This window comes from Prionailurus viverrinus, chromosome D3 (genome assembly GCF_022837055.1).
Source record: "Prionailurus viverrinus isolate Anna chromosome D3, UM_Priviv_1.0, whole genome shotgun sequence".
NCBI classification, from domain to species: Eukaryota; Metazoa; Chordata; class Mammalia; order Carnivora; family Felidae; genus Prionailurus; species Prionailurus viverrinus.
The window spans coordinates 63,962,447-63,983,153 of record NC_062572.1 but is presented as its reverse complement, the minus strand read 5'-3'; the positions used below and the strand labels follow the sequence as shown (position 1 = coordinate 63,983,153).

General features: G+C 36.5%; 1 protein-coding gene across 2 annotated transcripts in view; it reads right to left on the bottom strand.

Annotated features, from left to right (window-relative positions):
* The window catches only part of PIK3C3 (phosphatidylinositol 3-kinase catalytic subunit type 3), a 151,954-nt gene extending 134,224 nt beyond the window's left edge, over window positions 1-17,730 (bottom strand). For both annotated transcript variants that reach the window (XM_047828089.1, XM_047828090.1), the window contains exons 1-4: window positions 17,572-17,730; window positions 13,911-14,099; window positions 9,234-9,377; window positions 1,297-1,426 (exon numbers count right to left, since the gene is read on the bottom strand). In XM_047828089.1, the coding sequence (XP_047684045.1) occupies window positions 1,297-1,426; window positions 9,234-9,377; window positions 13,911-14,099; window positions 17,572-17,639 (531 nt within the window). In that variant the 5' untranslated portion in view covers window positions 17,640-17,730. The remainder of the gene's footprint in view (window positions 1-1,296; window positions 1,427-9,233; window positions 9,378-13,910; window positions 14,100-17,571) is intronic.
* Between the last annotated feature and the right edge of the window lie 2,977 nt (window positions 17,731-20,707).

Here is a 20,707-nt window from a genome sequence, read left to right as displayed (position 1 = left end):
CCCATCGATGGATGAATGGATAAAGAAGATGTGGTATATATATATACAATGGAGTATTACTCGGCAATCAGAAAGAATGAAATCTTGCCTTTTGCAACTGCGTGGATGGAACTACAGGGTATTATGCTAAGCGAATTAGAGAAAGACAAATATCATATGACTTTACTCATATGAGGACTTTAAGACACAGAACAGATGAACACAAGGGAAGGGAAGCATAAATAATATAAAAACAGGGAAGGGGACAAAACATAAGAGATTCTTAAATATGGAGAACAAACAGAGGGTTACTGGAGGGGTTGTGGGAGGTGGGGGATGGGCTAAATGGGTAAGGGGCATTAAGGACTCTACTCCTGAAATCATTGTTGCACTATATGCTAACTAATTTGGATGTAAATTAAAAATAATAATAATAATAATAATAAATAAATAAATGAAGCATTTTTTAAATTAAAAGGTAGTAATTCAGTCTGCTTACAAAAAGAAGAGACAGGGGAGGTGTGAGAGCCATTTAGACCAGCTAGTAATACAAGGAATCTTTACCTCCAAGCAAGCAATGTAAGAATCTGTAGCATGAACACCTGCATCTTTAAGACTATATCACCAAAAAAAAGTGGTTATCTTGAAAATATCACCAAAAGCTCCACAGTTTCAAATCTGACAGAATTCAAACACAAAGGTCTATGTGTTATATAATTCAATTTTTTGAAACGTCCAGAATAGGAAAATCCACAGAAATAAAAAGTAGATCAGTAGTTGCCAGGAACCAAAGAGCAGAGGGAACGGGGATTGACCACTAATAGGTACAGTGCATGGTGACATATTTGATGAAAATGTTCTAAAATTAAATAGTAGTGTGACTACATATTCAACTTTTAGTGAATTTACTAAAAGCAACTCAACTATACATTCTCTGAGGGTGAATTTTATGGTATGTGAATTATTGTTTCAATAATATTCTTATTAAAAATTAAAATAGGGGCACCGGGGTGGCTCAGTGAGTTAATCAAGAGTCAGTCAGATTCTTGATTTCAGCTCAGGTCATGGTTCCTGAGTTTGAGCTCCGTGTCAGCTCTGCGCTGACAGTGCAGAACCTACTTGCGATCCTCTTTCCCTCTCTCTCTCCCCCTCCCCTACTTTCCCTCCATCCCTCTCATTCTCTCTCTCTCTCTCTCAAAATAAATAAACTTAAAAAAATTAAATTTAAATTAAAAAATAATCGGACAAGTCATAATGTCATTTGTACTATAGTAGACACATTCAGAACTTTCCACCTGATCCAAATTTCTTGTTTACCTTGGCAAGGCGGCTCATCTGATCTTCTGAGAGAGTACTGCTTGTTCTGCCAGGAGTTTTTGTGGGTTCTGATCCATCTGCTTCTACATTAGGCCAGACTTTCAAGTCGTGCATCCCTTGGCGAAACATGCTAGGCGAAAAGATAGTGTTCAGGGTAGAAGTAAATTAATGCAGTTCATTATACGACATTTAGGTTCCTAAAACAGAGAGAATTCCACACAGGAAAATGCATGTCTGTCTTGCCAAGCCTGAAACCTCCAGTGGGTTGTAAAGCAATTAACTAAGCAACTAAAATCCATGTTAACACTGTTTTTTTTACATGCCATTCTTTTCCCCTCCACACAGAACTATTACAGAAATCCTACAAGTAGAGTAGAAATAGAAAGTTCCATAATGGACCACACTCACATTTCATCATTTCAGTGGAGATCTGAGAAATAATAGAGACCAAATTCCTATCAAATAAAAGAATGTCACATTTATAATAACTGAAACCAAATTTAAATGAATACATAACTCTCTACTTTCAGTGACAATTCAGCACAGTAGAAGGTGAAGTCAAAATGCTGGGATCTGAATCCCAGCAGTGCCATCAACTATTACCTACATGACCTTGGGTATATTACCCAACCTCTACGTCTCAGTTTTCTCATCTATAAAATAAGATTATAAAGAGTACCTGTATCTCAGAGTTGTTACAAAAATTAAATAGATCGGTAGAAGTAAGAAGTACTTAGAACCGTGCCTGCCACACAGGAAGTATTCAATAAATGTTAGCTATTATCAGCCTTTCACTAGGTATCATGATTTCTCTATCTTCTTTTGCACAAGAGATAGGTCTAAAACAGAATACAAATGCAGATTCGTATAAGAAAAAAATCCCATGTCTATGAATCAAGAGATTTAACATACAGCCAAAATTCAATCTGAGGATGGTGAGATCCTGCTTTATAGTGAAAAACTATATATATGATTATTGATGGCCAAATTTCCTTCAAAAGCTACCAAGAAGATCTAGAGTAAAGGTTGAGCAAAGTCATAAAGGAGATTTAGACAACTGTTTTTTAAATATGCTACTATTAAGTGTCTGAGTGTTTTTTCAGGGAAGGATTAGAGATGTCCTTCTATTAGTGTGTTCTCTTTTTTCTTAAGTGTTGTTGTTGTTGTTGTTGTTGTTTTTTAAACAAGACCTTTCAAACAATATAAAGTCTATCAAAGAGCATCCTCCCAAAGCTCAAAGAGCAAGCTGATGACTGCAATGGAAAAAAATAAGACTGGAAGTGAGTAGGCAAGTCCAAAGCATTTTGCACACTCTCACATTTAATAATTTTTTTTAAAATAAAGTACATTATGGGGTGCCTGGGTGGCTTCAGTCAGTTAAGCATCGGACTTTGGCTCAGGTCATGATCTCACGGTTCATGAGTTCAAGCCTCGAGTCAGGCTCTGTGCTGACAGCTCAGAACCTGGAGCCTGCTTCAGATTCTGTGTCTCCCTCTTTCTCTGCCCCTCCCCCACTCATGCTCTGCCTCTCAAAAATTAATAAACGTTAAAAAAAATTTTAATAAAGTACATTACATATATTGATACAGCATTTTTCCATCTTTAAAAACATTATACTTAACTATAAAAGGCTTACATAAAATTTTTAAGCCATTTATTATCATGTTCTGACTAATGGAAAATTTCTTCACAGATTTTTCCCAGATAATAAAGAGGATTTTCACTGATTCTGTAATGTATATAAGCAATGATGCCATGAACAATGAGAATGGAATGATAAACGATAGCTACAAGCTCATGAGCACAGTAAGACTAAGGTATAACCATACTTGTTACAAGGTCTTTAAGGCTGGCAATAAACAGGTGGCACTCAGCAGCCATGCAAAAGCTTACCTTAGAGGCCCCCCAAAAATGCACTGATTAGTTGTAAAGAATAAAAATTCTCAAGATTTATCTACCATATTAAAGATCAAAAAGTTGTATTACAAAAAAAGCACATATGCCAGCCTTTTATAAAGTTCACTTCCAGGGCGCCTGGGTGGCGCAGTCGGTTAAGCGTCCGACTTCAGCCAGGTCACGATCTCGCGGTTCGTGAGTTCGAGCCCCGCGTCAGGCTCTGGGCTGATGGCTCGGAGCCTGGGGCCTGTTTCCGATTCTGTGTCTCCCTCTCTCTCTGCCCCTCCCCCGTTCATGCTCTGTCTCTCTCTGTCCCAAAAATAAAAATAAAAAACGTTGAAAAAAAAATTAAAAAAAAAAAAAATAAATAAATAAAAAAAAAATAAAGTTCACTTCCTTTCAAATCAGGTATAGATTCAATATCAAGCAGACCTGCTTAGTCTCTAAGAAACTGGGTACAGTGAAGCAATAATGCCACTTTAAATGAATATCCTTACATGTACCTTGAGAAACAGCAGAAGGCCTGCCTTCCTTCTCTCTACCTCTGTATCCCCCAGTGAATACTGTGACTGGCTGAATGTAACTAAATCAAAAATAAGTACATTTGGCAGGAAGTCAGTTTACTAAATGATTTAGGTGCCTTGGGATGAATCTGGAGAGAAGATTTAAGGATACGGGACGTGGAGGGAAGGGGTGATGCCAAGTGACTCAAATGATCAAGTGAATATATTACTTTCTTTTGACACTAATGGAACCTTTGCAGAGAGTTACACAGCCTCCAGGTGGCAAGCCAAAAGATGCTCAGAGCATCATGTCCACTTGGGAAATTAAGCCAAACAGGCAAGACAAAAGACACAGCATAGCAGGATCTCCTTCGGACTCCAGCGGAGGCCCCAGCAACAGCTGCTGCTGACGTTCCAGCTCCCAGTGCCAAGCCACTATCGCAGCCACTGCCCTGACTTTCAAATTCACATGTGGAAAAACATCTGCACGAGAAATCTGCAGCCTGCTTATGGTTCTCTGCCAATTCAATCTAATGATCAATCTGTTTTTTAGCTACTTAGAAATCTCACCAGCTAAACTTTCAAAATGAGGACAATTAGTCATTCTGGCTGTATCTTAAGAGATGAGTCTTTCAATTATTAATTATACTATTCTCCAAGAAGCACTGCTTCACACAGACTCAAGTAAACAAAACAGACATTAGCTAATACCAAGAGTTGACAGTCACAAGGTTCCCAATATTATAAGACAACTATCACATGCTTTGAAGACCACTTCTTAAAAACTAAGTCCATACCAGCCCTACTTAGGGGAAAAGGTGAGGAGCAACTGGGGTTATGTAATGGTTCAAGAAACATCTGAAGAAACTACAGTCTAAAGCAGTTTCCTTAAATCACAAAAACCGTGGTGGCACATGACATGATTTTTAACGGTAGGAAGGAAAAAAAAAAAAAAAACTACAGCAGCTTCCTGCTGAGGCCACCCAAAAGATGGATGCCACTCTCTCTGCCGAAATGTCAGCAGCAGCATGCAGAGAAGCAGCTGTGACCCCGCAGTACCAGCAGAGGTGTGTACCCTGCCACAACACCTGAACATCCTGAGCAGTCACACACAAAGCTGCACACAGTCTAGTACCGTGCCAGGAGACGCCTGGGCTTACATGCAGCACAACCCAGTTCATCTCAAGGAAAGGCCCCAGGACACACAGAGAAAAAGGACTTATTTCAATTTCATAAAGTTTCTTATGCTTCCTTTTTCTGAGGTGAAGGTCAGGATAAATGTCAACCTAGAGGGAACAGGAGGAGATGATCCACCTTTTCTTCATTCCTTCCCCACTGTTCAAAGTATCAGAGAAACCTCTATTGAAATCTGATGTTATCATTTGGCTAACTGACATACAACCACATAGGAGCTATGTGTTTTGTTTTTGTTTTTGTTTTAAAAGTGAGCTAATTCAGGGGCGCCTGGGTGGCGCAGTCGGTTAAGCGTCTGACTTCAGCCAGGTCACGATCTCCCGGTCCGGGAGTTCGAGCCCCGCGTCAGGCTCTGGGCTGATGGCTCAGAGCCTGGAGCCTGTTTCCGATTCCGTGTCTCCCTCTCTCTCTGCCCCTCCCCCGTTCATGCTCTGTCTCTCTCTGTCCGAAAAATAAATAAAAACGTTGAAAAAAAAATTTAAAAAAATAAAAAATAAAAAATAAAAGTGAGCTAATTCAGATAATCAAGTACAGAGATACTAAGTACAGAGATAAGGCAGGAATTCGGAAAGTAATAAGTCAACCAGTCCTATTTGAGAAACCCTGCTCTAAGTGAGGGAGGTGCACAGAGTCAGTACCAATCTCCAACACGTTTTTTCTTTTTAATTTTTTTTTTTTTCAAAGTTTATTTATTTTTTTGGGGACAGAGAGAGACAGAGCATGAACGGGGGAGGGGCAGAGAGAGAGGGAGACACAGAATCGGAAACAAGCTCCAGGCTCTGAGCCATCAGCCCAGAGCCTGACGCGGGGCTCGAACTCATGGACCGCGAGATCGTGACCTGGCTGAAGTCAGACGCTTAACCGACTGCGCCACCCAGGCGCCCCTCCAACACGTTTTATTTTCACCTGACACCTCATGTGTTCAGGACATGGACGGGCCGCATGACCTAATGTCCAGTTAAGAGTTATGAAAAAACAGAGGACTCTCCAAGATTCAAAGTCTTAATTTACTTAATATCAGGAAAACGAATTGAAGTTGAACTCCCACCTATTGCTACCACTACCTTCATGGAAATATTTGGTGTTTAATTACTTCTTAAAGTACAACAAATACTACTGACTCATGTTTCAGGCACATTTCCATCATGGTTTGGATGAGAGGTAAAGGAATGCTTCCTTTACTGGGGTTCATACAGAAATACAAATTAAGCGGGCAACAGGATGAAAGAAACTCTGAAAACAACTGCTGGCATAAGTTCTACAAGTCGACTATTATAAAAAGGTTAATGCAGCGTTTCCCAAAATGTTGATCCACAGGCCACAGCATCACTCAGGATCCTGCTTACTAAAAATGCCGAATCTTGGGCCCCATGACACCCTCACTGAATTAGTGAGAACACAGGAAGATGACTGTCTAGTGAGCTTACCAGATGCTTCTTATTCATAGGTTGATTACTACTGACTTCATGTACTTTTCAAAAACTTGCCAAAAGTCAAGTAAAACTGGGTCACAAATGTTAATTTGAGAAAGAAAGAGTTTGTTTGGCTTTAGGCAGTTCATTTTACTGCACTTCTGTGGAAATTTCGGTTGTCTCATACTTACTGTCTAGTCCAATTGTCTCCTGAAACTATATCCTAAGGTCATCTAAATGCAGAGGTGTGTTTTTATGACAAAACCTCCAGCTGATTTTCCAAAAGGGAAACCACTTATAAAGAGGTCAAGAGGAAAAACCAAGAGGTGTATCTGTTGTTTCTCAAGAACATTTAACCACTAACTACACAGCAAGAGTAATAAACTGTTGTGCACTTTTTTACCGTGTGGCAAACCCCACCTTAGCAGAGAACAGCAAAAAGGAACAAACACTCTGGAAAAGGAACAATACTGACTTAGTGACATGTCCATTCTAATGTAACATGCTATTTTAACCAAATTATATGTAATGTGTCAGACTATGTCTAAATTTGTTCTTTCATGAATTTCAGTAATAAATATCTCTTTAATAATTACATCAAACAAAAATACCTTCACATTATTAAGCAACCAAAGTATTCTAAATGAAATTACATCTAGATTTTGTTCATGAGTTGAAGGCTTTCTAACACACCCTATCCCTGGATGGCAAATTCAATTATTACAAAGGTGTCAATTTTCTCCTTTAATTAACATATCTAATTCAATACAATTTCCTAACAAAATAACAGTGAGCTTTTTTTATTTGAAGAAATAATAAAAAGTTTATCTAACAAACAGAATATCCAGAGAAATTATAAAAAGGCAAATAAGGAAAATGCTCCCCATCTAATATTAAAACATTTTGTAATAGTATTCAAGACTAACAGAATAGTTCAGAAATAATGTTGAAGCTAATATTTACTGAACGCTTATTAAGTTAATTATGTGTCTTCAGTAATTTATCATCATAAACTACTCTATAAGATAAATATTGTTATATCATTTTAGAGATGAGGAAACTGAGGCAGCAGGATATTAAATAACTTGCCCAAGGGTACAAAGATAATAAACAAATGAGCCAGGATTTGAACCCAGATAATCTGGTTCTCCATGCTGCATCCCTAACCACCACCATATGATATACTACACTGTTTCTCTTAGACTTCAATATGTGATGAACTGAATATATAAGGGTACCATTTCAAAACATTTGGAAACAAAGGCCAATTTAATAAATAGTGTTAAAACAAGTAAGTAGCCATTTGTCAGTCTTCTGGTTTTTTTTAAGTTGATTCTCAATACATCACCCCTTTCAGAAAGTGATTTTAGATGAATCAAAGACTTAATTAGAATAAAAATCATAAGAGGAAATCTCTTTTAAAATTAGAAAAGGACTTTCTAAAACAATTCACAGCCCATAAAAATAAAAGCTGATCAACATGATAATTTAAGGTCCATGAACAGCAAGCAAACAAATAAATATATACTAATTCAAAAAAAGTCGAACAGGAAACACAGTATTTGTAACATGTAACATGCAAATGGCTAATTTCATTAATCTACAAATAACACCTATACTTTAGTAAGAAAACTGACAACTCAAAAAGAAAGCAGAATTTTATGGCATGTGAATTATATTTCACTTTTTGAAAAAATAGGTGGACATCAAAAAGCAATTCACAGAAACATACACAAACAGTAAACGAACATATCAAAATATGACCATCTTCGTTTAAATTTAATGATGTGCAAGTTAATTCAGGCAATAACATTATCTGACTTTAAAATCAACACAAATTAATAAGTCTGATAATACCTAGATTAAGTTCTCTACCTATTTTGCACTGAAAAGAAGTAGGGTTTCAGAGATTCCAGTTAGGGGATGAGAAACTGCCCAATTAGCCTGAAATAGTGTGTCAACCAGACAGCAAAGAAGGTACGAATGACTACTGGAGTACTGTCACAGAACCAGGGAGGGGATAAGCTTGAAGGAACTATTACTGACCAAAAACGGGAGTGTTTGAACACTGTGAAGACTAAAGACAGAAATTAATTAAAACATTTCAAAAATGTTTAAGACTAAAAGTTAATGACAAAACTTAAAAACAAAAAGAAAAAAAAAACTCCATCATCAAATAGACAAGTTATCAGAACACCAACTCATTCTTAAAATTGGTAAAGGAGAAAAAAGTGAACATTCATCTGCCTTTCCTATATAAACAGTGTACCGAGATAACTCAATACCTGATGAAAGACCACGTTCTTTAGAGGAAAACCCCAATTAATAAACACAGAAAAGAATAATAGAATATCACCAATTCTCTAAAGATAGTGATCCTTCTGTTCCAGGAGAAAAAAGGAGAAAAAATACCTTTCAGGATTATGCTTTTGTTGTTGTTGTTGTTGTTATTGTTTACAACAAACTTCTATTATCTGTAAATTTTTAAAAACTGAGTTGACACCATTTCAATGATACAGTCACAGTGATATAATCACTGTCATTATTAGCAATGCTTTTTAACTCTGCTTATTGCCCTGTCACTACTTTGAGAAAGCAAAAAAAAATGTTTTAACAATGCAATTACAGTATACACCAAAGAGCCTCTTTTTCTAGCAAGATTCGAATTTCTAATGACTATTTTCAAATAGAAATCATATTACCAATCACTAACTGTATAGTAACTGAAGTTGCGTTTCTTAATTAATCTACCTGCATATCCCATAGGAAATTTGTGTCAAATTCAGTCTCAAGAATAAAGGAATCATGTATACCAAATATGTTTTTGCTTCATAGGACACAGAGCACCAGAGTGGGTATAAACTATTAAAGCTCTCCCAAAAAGAAAAGCTCTCCCAACATTCCTAAAAGATCAGAAGAAAAGAATGCTTACCCATATTTTCCAAAGAGCGAAACCGTTGTTCCTCCCACAGGCACTGCCTTCCCTGGTCCATACACATCCCATATAGTGAGGGCCACTTGGGCATTCCTGGGCAGGTCTGGGTATTTTACAGGCAGTTTTAGCCATTCATTCCAGCTATAGAAATAAAGTCAACATAAACATAAAGCTAAGGAAATAAAGTGTGTGTGTGGGTGTGTGTGTGTGTGTGTGTGTGTGTGTGCGTAAACTTCCTTTTAAATTAACAAACCATACTTTTGTATGATTTGTCGAGAGAAAATGTTCCAAAAGATTAGGTTGGTACTACAAAAAATGTGACACTTACCTCGATTCTGATGGAGGCAACTTCAATTTTAAATACAGAACACATGAAAAAAAAATAATGAAAAGCCAAGCTCATGAAAATTTACACTGGTATGCTTTAATCAAGAAATTCACATAATATCACTAAGACACAGGAAAGTGATAATGGCTAATAAAAATCTGGTAAAACACAAGCATGTTAGATCCAAACTTGTTTTGAACGTAAGTATGATTATCTATAAGCATTTTCCAGAACACAGTTTTTACATTATAAAGAGAAAAAAAAAAGAATTATTCAAAATGCTGCTGAGGATAGTATGGTCCCATATTATACAAGAGTACCTAAACAAAGGAGAAAAAAACAACCAAAACCCTAAAGAGGTCAAAGTAGACTATCTACTACCACCCTAACATGAAGAAGTTACCAGACTGCTCTGGACAAATATATGACAATTTTTTACATATTTTTCTGTTCCTCAAGTTATTTCATCAATACTGATAATGTAAAGCTATCAGGTGTCACATTTTTAAAGCATACCTGTATATATGATTTCACTGAAGAATGTTCATGCTTAATAATTTAGTAATGATAACACAGCTCTTTTTTTTATTTCTATTTATCCCTGCAAATTTTCTTCTGCATTCAAACTTCATACTGAATCTATTTGACAATTTCAACTCCCTTAAACAACAGATGGCTTTTAAAATCCCAAAAGAAAATTATGCAAACAATACACAAACTAATACCCAGAAGACACACAGAACTGTTTCTCTCTGTTTACTCAAAATTATTCTGTTTGCTCAAAATTATTATCAAAGGGGCATATCCCAGTCTAGGTCAAATACATCTGCATCAGTAAGAAATTGAACAGAATTTTCAAAAACTTAAAGGATAAATCATTTATGCCCACCATATAAATTCAAGGACCTACAGGAAAATTAGACATGACTACCAATTTAAAGGAGAATCAAAAGTTATTAAATCCTTTTCTTCTATGAAGAACTTAAAAAAATAAATCATCTCTCAAAAAAGCCTTTCACAAAAAAGCCATTCTTCACTAGATAAACTTCAGGAACTAAATGAATTTATTTAATTACTGTACACAAGGTGGGTCTGACTGAAAGGGTAAATACTAAGCAGTATCATCTTGTGCCAAGAAAAAAAAAAAAACACAAAAATTAACTAATACAGGCTAAAGACAGAAAAATCAACAACAATATCCAAAATGAACTATGGAAATTCTCACTTCTATATTCTGTCCTTTGACTAAAAAACAATATCTATGACCACACAATCATCTGCCTCAAACTTGTCATCTAAAAACACACCCCCACACCTTTTAAAAATCAAATTAACTATACTGTAACCTGTTTTATATACTGGACTGCTGCAGAAGAGTTCTTTTGAAGAAAATCAATCTGCAGATATATGATTTCAAAACTCTAGATTTTCCAGAAATTATGGAAAGATCTGATCAGATATCAAGAAGATATAAATTCTGAACCCCATTTTGTTCTCTCCCTCTCAGCACATCAGGCCTTCCACACGCCCCAACCCTCACTGAGCTAGAGACTAAATCTAGTTGGCAACTTTCAAAACATTTCAATATTCTGAAGCCTGATTCTGCATGGCTGGATTCTCACCACCCCACATACAACTGTACTAACCTTCTTGTCTGACCAGTGCACTCCTAAATCCTACTTTTGTCATTTCTTAATTATATTAGATTATCAGTCTGTTTCTCTCTCTAAAGTCATGTTATATCCTTTATGGGACAGGAGAGAATATAAATTAAAAAAAAAAAAAAAAAAAAGATTTAAACCACTTGCCTACAGAATTAATTCTTACATATAAAACATGGAAATCTGCAATATTCCACACAAATGACAACTTTATTTAAATGTAACTAAAGTACAAGATTCCCCACTATGGACAGGATAGAATAGGAGAAGACAGAATAGACGGGTAAATTTTGGATGAATCCTTACTATTTGAACTCTCACAACTCACTATCAGAATCTCAAAAATCAGATTCAGATCATTAGGAATCTCAACTATCCAAAAATACGGTCTAAACTAAGGAAATGCAAAATTTTACATTGTAAGAGATCCTTTTACAGTATAATTTATTTTTCCTAAGTTTACACTATTTCTTTTTTAAGTGTATAGAAGGTGACTGTGAAAAGTTTGCCCTCAAGCATTTTAGGAGGGCAATTTTTGGTTTGATAAACTGTAAAAAATTCACCTCTTAAATACCAAAGAGCAGGGTGTACAAAATCTACAAATGTCTTCCCCTGAGCCAAAAGAATATATTTAAAAGAAACAAATAAACCAAACAAAAAGCCTATCCTCATATTAACCCAACATGAGGTATTTTCTCACCCTATCTCCTACACAGATGTGTTGAACCTTTCAATTAAAAGAAGCCACTTTAATTATTCTGCAGTACTTACTTGTGTAGTAAGCACTTACTTGTGTAGTCACAATTTTAAAAATATAAAAAAAATTCAAACTTCGGGACAGCGAATATGGCAGTCTTTATATCTTTCAACAATACATAACACATAACAAATGAAGAAAGGAGTTGGCAAATGGGAAGAGAAAAGACTTGAATCTCCCTGTAACTGGGAATATGCTTTTTCTCTAATTTTCTTTATTGCCAAGGCATGAAGCAAAACCACTATACAATTTCCCTCACCAAGAAAAGTGGAACTCACCATAAATGTTGATGGTCTAAACCTAATTTGTAGTTTTAAAGTCTTTTTTGAAGTTATAAGCCACCTCAAAAAATCTAATAAAAGCTTTGAGCTCTGTCCTTGTAAAAATGCACAAGATACAAAATTCTGCATACAATTTCAGGTTTTTGCACATTTCCTGATTCCAGTTTAAAAACCTAATATAATTAAGGAATCCTGGTCCATTGCTTTAGATGTAATTATGTATTATAATTATGTACTGCAGTTTTGTTTAACAAAAGAAATACACAAAGGGATGCCTGGGTGGCTCAGTCAGTTAAGCATCGGACTCTTGATTTCAGTTCAGGTCATGATCTCAGTGAGATCGAGCCCTGAGTCGGGGTCCACGTTAGGCGTGGAGCCTGCTCAAGATTCTCCATCTCCCTCTGTCCTTCCCCCTGCATGTACATATTCTCTCTCAAAAAAAAAAAAAAACAAAAACAAAAACAAAAAACAAATACACAGAAACATAGTTAGAATGATAAAATATTTGGAATATGCTTTAAAATAACTGGATATAGATGAAACACAATTGGCTTTGATTTAGTAATTATCAAAGCCAGGTGATAGAGTCTTGGAAGTTCATTGTATTATTCTCTCTACATTTGCAGGTTTGAAATTTTCCAAAATAACAAGTATATACATATATATATATATATATATATATATATATATATATATATACTTGAGTGTGTTTTTGTGTGTTTATAGCTATCCACAAAAGGACTACTAAAGAAATTACACTATTAAAATAGTTGGTTTCAACGAAGCCAGATCACTAGAGCTCAGACTTCTGCTCTCTGAAAAAAACCTTCTCAACCTACTAGACCACACTTGGTAAACACAGGGCTGTACCCTCAACCTGGTAGTCCATTTGGTCACACCTTTTTTTCATTAACACTGTGGGCATAAGCTTCTTCCTTAAGAGGCACATAACCTGTGAATCCTGCAGAGAGCCTACCAGGGTGCTGAATAACCCTCATGGGTAGAGCAACAAAACTGCACCACATAATCTATCAAATAAGAGGAGACAAGAGTTTGATTTCAGGACCCACAACAGTGTTCTGGAAAAACAGGAACTTCATGTTCACTAGATTTACCTTGCAACCCAACAATGGTCTGCTAATGTACCATGCTCAATAAACCATGAACTTTTTTTTAAGTTAGCTTCATATTTAAAATAATAAAAATCTGATCCGAACAGATGACAACAGATCTCTCTCTCTGAAAATCTGAGCTACAAACATCAGGTTGGACAACATTTCAGACAATCCAGAAGTGTTCACGTGTTCAGGGCGTAGAGTGGTAGAAAATTTAAAGATGTTACACATGTATTTTTGGTTTGGCTCATTTTGTGAATCAGTCAAGTACTTATAAAAATACACCAATATATTGAATACAAACACAAATTCACTTCTACCTAAATTGCGCTTACAATATTACTATATATAATATTTTATTCCATCTGAGGAGGCTACTGCTTTAAACTATTAGATCAATGCTTAGAGGTATTAGGTACAAAAAAAATTTTTTTTTAATTTCCTCTTTAATCCCTACCAAATCATTCTTGCCACATTTATAAAGAAATAGAAGAATAGTCTGGAACCCACCATATGCAAGACAACAACTTACTTCCATCTTGTACTAAATGCTTTGTAGGATGTTCTCACTGGCAAGGCCAGAGGCTTCCCTTCTGCAAAAACTTGACAAGTAACATAAAGATCTGAGCATGTCTCCTGGTACAGCCCTGAAAACTTCAACATTGGGTCTTCTAGAACGGCTTTATAACTCTTTTGTTCTCTCTTCCCTTCCAAACTTCCTCTGAAAGTATAAGAATAATAATGTTTATAGACATTTTTAAACATATACACAACATACACCAAAAATAGTTTACGTTTGTATCACGGTAATCTTACCTCAACATCTTCCTGTATATAAAATTAAAGCCACTTTTACATCTTATAAAGGTCTCTTAAAATCCCAACATACCTAAAACCATTCTAATCTTCATCAACATATTTCTCTATTTTACGCTTTTACTTAATTTTATATTCTGTCATCATCTCTTGATCTACCTTCTAGACATCACCAGCTTTCCAGGCTTTAGTTTCACTTAATTTCAAGCTGAGAACTTGTTCATGTATTCATTCAACAAACATTCACTGTGCTGGGCACAGACGTCCAAAAATGAAAGATGAGATAAATAATAAATAAAGTATTTGCTTCCACTTACTTGTAACTGTATATTCTTTTATTACTCTTTTAATTTTTGTTACTATGTATTATTATTTATATATGTTTATATATATATTATTATATATATTATCATTATATATATAATGTAACTCATAATATTATCTGATCACATTAAATTAAAAAACACAATTAGAAATCATAAAAGAGGGGCGCCTGGGTGGCTCAGTCAGTTAAGCGTCCGACTTCAGCTCAGGTCATGACCTCACGGTCTGTGAGTTAGAGCCTCAAGTCAGGTTCTATGCCAACGATTCAGAGTCTGGAGACTGCTTCGGATTTTGTGTCTCCCTCTCTCTCCGCCCCTTCCCTGCTTGCATTCTCTCTCTCAAAATATAAAATAAATCTATTTTATGTTAAAATAAAAACGGGGCGCCTCGGTGGCTCAGACGGTTGAGCATCCAACTTCCACTCAGGTCATGATCTCGCGGTTCATGAGTTCGAGCCCCACGTCGGGCTCTGTGTTGACAGCGTGGAGCCTGGAGCCTGCCTCAGATTCTGTATCTCCCTCTATCTGTCCCTCCGCCGCTCATGCTCTGTTTCTCGCATTGTCTCAAAAATAAATAAACGTTAAAAAAAATTTTTTTAAGAAAATAAAAACAAACAAAAAAAAATTTTTTTTAAAGAAGTCATAAAAGATACGTACAGACATTAAAAAAGAGGTGGGAACATTGCTTGGACAAGATTATGTCAAATATTGTGCCTGGCATTTTATAAACTTTATTACTTTTCACTCTTTTCTCATTTTATAAATAATGAAGCAGAGACTCAGAGATCAAGCTTATTGTTCACGAAGTAACAGAGCTGAGAATAGAAAGAGGCCAAAGCCAGCCAATGTCCTTCCTACTGCAGAAAGATAACTCAAAGAGTCTCTCGAACACCTAACCTTGCTTGGGAGCAAGAGCTTAGCATCCCAGACAGATGTCTGAAATGAGCCTGAACAATATATGGAGATGAGAACCAAAAGGTAAGGAGTCATCCCAGAAGAACAGATAACCATATATAGAGGCAAAGAGGCAAGATGGTAGGTTTAGGGAACTACAAGTTGTTTGGTATAGCTAAAGCATAAAGCTCATGTGGCAAAGAAGCTAGAGATGAGAATGAAAAGTAGGTATAAAATGAAGCTAGGTAGATACCATATTCAGCACAGTGCCTGACACAAAGTGAACGTTCAAAAATCTGTTAAATGAATGATCTGAAGCGACAGTAATGCAATCAGATTTATACTTTTGGCAGCAGTATAAGAACATAATGGAGGAGAGACTAAAGTGTGGATCAAGGATATGAAGCTGGTAGATTCAAGACAATTTGTGAATGATTAAACACAGAAGGTAAGAGAGGGGTGTGTGCAGAACTCCAAAGTTTTCTGTCTTAACCAACCTGCTGAATGACGCCAACAATCATGAAAATAAGAGAGACGACATGGGAAGATTAGAGTTAGAGGGGTAGGCTAATGATGTGCCAGTTTCAGACAGCTGCTTTTAAAGTGCTTTGGCACATCCAAAGTGACTATGTCTCTCAGGCAGTTTGATTTCCAATTACAGCGCTAAGAAAAGAGACATCAAAGTGTAACTTGTTATTAAAACTGTAGCAATTAAACTAAAGAACAAACTGAACTGGAGAAACAAACTGAAGGGGAGAACAAGCTGAATTAAAGAATTCACTATTCTCTGATTATATGATTCTAAGTTGCTACTTCCTGTGCCCCAATAAACAACAATGGCAGTCACAGAAGCTGAAAGACAGCACTGAATTTTGTCAAACTTCTAATTTATGCTTTATTGTTGCCTCAAAATACCAAGTGTGTTAACTGTTAATAACAGGTCAGGGGTTTTTTTGTGTTTGTTTTTGTTTTGTTTCACTTTTCTTCTTTCCTTCTAATATTCAAAAGTTTCAAAAAATTCATTCATATGTCCAAGAAATACTGAGAGGTAGGAGACTGAAGGAAAGCCCTTTACCAAATAATAACAATGCAGTCCTGTATAAACAACTAGTGCCACATGCTGTAGAAATTTCCTGAAATGGGTGTGTAAATGATTTTACTAAAGTATAGTTTGGTTGTTGAATTATTATTTTTACTACCACCACAAGATGGATAGTAAAAGATCTGTCAGAGTCTGAAATAAGTAACTTCTGAAAATAAAAGGAAACAGTCCTTCAAAGGTGCATCTGACAGCTGAGAAAACGTACTCACTGCCTGTATGCAGCCCTTTGCCAGAGGCACATTAGACGAATACTGACTAAACATATTATGAATGATGATATGATTCATAATTTATGATAGCTTTCACATATGAAAATACTTCTATAAGACTGCCCTAAAATGGACATAATTTCCAACTCAGTCCCACCAGTTCACAGTCTCCGTTCCAGTAATCTCATCTCAAGCTGTCATGCCCTTGGCCTTTACTTCAACTGTGATGCCCCAAGATTTTCCTGCAAGGCTCTTTTCTCATATCTTCTGGTCCCTTTGCAACTGCCACCGTCACCTCCGAATGACTCCCAACTTCCCTGGCTAAATAATGCCACACGGTCCAAAGATTCAATCTAAGCCTCTATCACCTCCTGTGCTTCTAGTACTGTATCCATGTGCTCATCTTATTCTCAACTACCAGGTCGTTGCCTGTGTCTACCTCTCCATAATTTCTTTAGTCTCCCTTCCACCTGCCAGCCCCGTTCTAAAGACCTTCCAACTATTACCAGCCAGAGGACGACTTAACTGAGACTTGATTCCTTCATCTGTAAAATGTAAAAACCCTCAAAAGGTTGCTGTCAACAGCAAGATGCTTCAAACAAAGTAAAACATCGTGGGACTTTAGAGCAGCCTCCTACCGCTACCCTCTCCCAGAGACCTAGTCTTCAATCTTTCTTTGACATCGCCCCTCTCCACGCTCCCGTTCTCCTCCGCTTCCCTGGCTGCAACCCTCCCTGCCGCCCCAGGCAGGCCTTTAGGCTAATAACCATCTTCTCCCCCCAACCCACAGGCCCCTGCCTCAGCGTCCCCAAGCCCCAGCAATCACAGTCACTGTCCCGATTCCCTTACATCTTAAGCTGCACGTTGATGTCCAGGTCGCAACTGTAGATGTAGTGAAACTTCTCCGCTTCTCCCATGGCACCCGCGGCAAAGGCAGCACCAACCTCTAGAAACAAGGCGCTGGAAAGACACCGGGACCGAGCAAGCTAAGCCCCACAACACAGGCGCTTCCGGTTCCGCCTCTCACGCCCGCTGCTACCAATCCCTGTCCGGAGCGCGACCCGACGCAGCGGAACTCCCCGCCCAACTTTTCCTTCTGCGCAAGTGCAAAAGTAGCTCACCATATTGCTTAAGGGTAAGTGGGACTCCGGAAACAACCTATCTGGTTACATTCCAGGCTTCCTGTGTTTTTCCTGTTTGAAGAACTTTTTTTTCCCCCGTAAGAAAAGAAGCTGGCTTTTGCGCTTGAGCTCCATCTAAAATCAAAACAAAATTCGATTCAAAAAGAATGGTAACAGTCTTCGCTCGCTGTAGGCTAAACAAGGAGCAATTACAAGAATTAGAATTTTGGCAAGTTCAATTTCCAATGGCGTTTCCAAAAATTGTGAATTTAATCCCTAATTTCCTATCTCAAACAAAGATTTTCTCTTTGTGCTATATTTCCTCTGTGTGCCCTTCTTTGTGGAGAAGGGACCAAACAAAGAACAAAGAAACCTGGGTTCCAGTTTGGCACTACCGATATTTACGTTACTTTGGGCAAATCACTTGGTACTTGCAATGGTAATTTTCACACTCAATTTGGATTTCAAGACAACCCTAGTTAGAACGTGGAAACATCCAGTAACAATCTAGAACTAAGTTTCCTGAACCCTATGAACTCCTACAATGCATATTTTTTTATAATATTTAGTATTACTTAAACTTGTAATTTTTATTTTCAACTAGATTCAAAACTCCTGGAAGACAAGAATATTGTGCATTTACTTCAGTATCTGCCCCCACTAATGCTCAATACACTGTCGAGTTTAATAATTCCTATTTATTATTATCAGCTATAATAAATAAAAGTTTCCATTTTGTATATGTTTATTTTTAGGTGCCACATTGCAATAGGAATATGGGTAGACTTTGTATAAATTACAGTAATTAGGGGAAAAATAGGTTTCACGGAAGAGTTAGAAGGAGTGTAGCTGTTAAGCTAGAAGAGCAAAACATGGCTTATGCACTGTTTTGGTCAAAGTAAGTTCTCAAAAACATTTGTGAAAGCAAGGCTAAGGAAAAAAAAAAAAAGATAGTTTTTTCCTGTAACTTAAAGTTCCCAAAAAAGAGAAGAGAATTGAGTTGTTCTTAAGTGTAACTACTACCAATGGTTGGAACTTACAGGAAATGTAATATCAGGAAGCAATAAAAATTAAACTTTCTAATCCTCAGAGCTGTCCAACAGTAAAACAAATACTTACACGTGCCCTATGGGATAATTCCAGCAATGGTTGTGAAGTTTGATGTGAAACAGACTTATCAAAATTGAATAAAATAGTTATAATTTATGAAGGATAAATTCTATGATCCCAGTACTCACTTAAATTACTTTTATTATAATGTTATTTAATGTATAAACCTAAGTAAAACACCATAAACCTACATATATATATATGCAATTTATAATTCTTATAAATTATTTTTAAAATTTATAAATTAAATATAAGAAGCTTCAAATTAACAACCTTAATATAATATATAGTCTTTTTGGTGAAACTCTATTGTCTACAACATGCATTGCCTACTCTTACAGGACTGGTTCTTTGAAATTCAGCATGTCTGTATTGCTGTATTTCACAGAGCAATATTTTTTTCTTGCCTCCTTTTTTATTCACATTACTGTGAAATTTTCAGGAGTATAAGTACCATAATGGCATTTGGCCTTTAGTTGGCCCCAAAAGAGTTTTTTTTAGCCTTAAGTCTATCTCTGTCCATTTCTCCTTAGCTCATGACAGTTAAAGTGATACTAATTGACCCCAATGCAGCTACAAACACAACACAGATAAAGGCATAAAAATGAAGTGTCAGCACTTAGTTCTAAGATATTCATTCATAGAATCCAGGATAGACATATATTAACCTTTTAAAGATAATGATCAAGAAAAAATAACATTAAAAATTTATTATGAGAAATATTAGAAGATTGGACAGTAATTGGTAGAGACACTACTACAGCAGCAGCAGCAACAACAACAACAACAACAACAACAACGCTAGTGTGCCAGTTAAGGAGGAGGATTTTGGTAAGTCATAGAAGGATGGTAAAAGTCACAGAAACCAAAACTGGCAATGCCTTTCCAGACCAATTTTCAGTCAGGAAGGTGTTGGTTAGTAGATCTGAGTACCACAGTTCTGTTGGCAAGGCCATGGTCATATAGGAAAGGGAAGCCTTTGGCATTATACTCTGAAAGGAGAAGAGTGATATTTTTTTACATGTGATCTTCCACAACTCATAAATATAACACATACTTATAATTATGGGACACAATTTGTATTTCAAGAATCTACAGTTCTGTGTATCACTGTCTACTGCCTGTCTGTAAGGAAATGTTTTTTATGCATAATCTTTGTATGGTAGGCTGCTTCATGGCTACTTGGTCCTGCACTTAATTCACCTCAGCAGTTGCAGTTTTGGATTTTGTGTTTCTTTTGCCATCTTTTTCAATCTCATGTTTATTATTCAAATAAGTGATTTTAATAATAATGGTTCATTCCTTCAAGTTGCCCAGGATTCAGGCAGTGGTAATCAGGTTTGTTTTTGTCAGTTCCTGTCACTCAATTTCTTCTCTTTTGTTTATAATAAAATTTGGATTTATAGTTTAAAACAGGCAACCATCTATTATTAAGCTTCTGCAAGAAAGAAATAATCATGATACCATGAGATTAAAATGATCTCATGGTTCCTTTTTCTCCAGTTAAAAAAAAAAAAAAAAGCCTTTACATTTACTTTTGCATCCACATGACTCCTGAAACAGAATGCTACAGGCACCAGTGACAGTCACAACAAAGTTTATTGCAATGAGAGGCAAGGCCAACCGATCGGGACCGACACTCTTGACCGGAGTGCAGTCTCAAACAACCGGGTACAGAGTTTTTATAGCCGACCACATCGTCTTATCATCACTTGGGGACAGAACAAAGAAATAGTTCCCAGATGGGGGTGGAA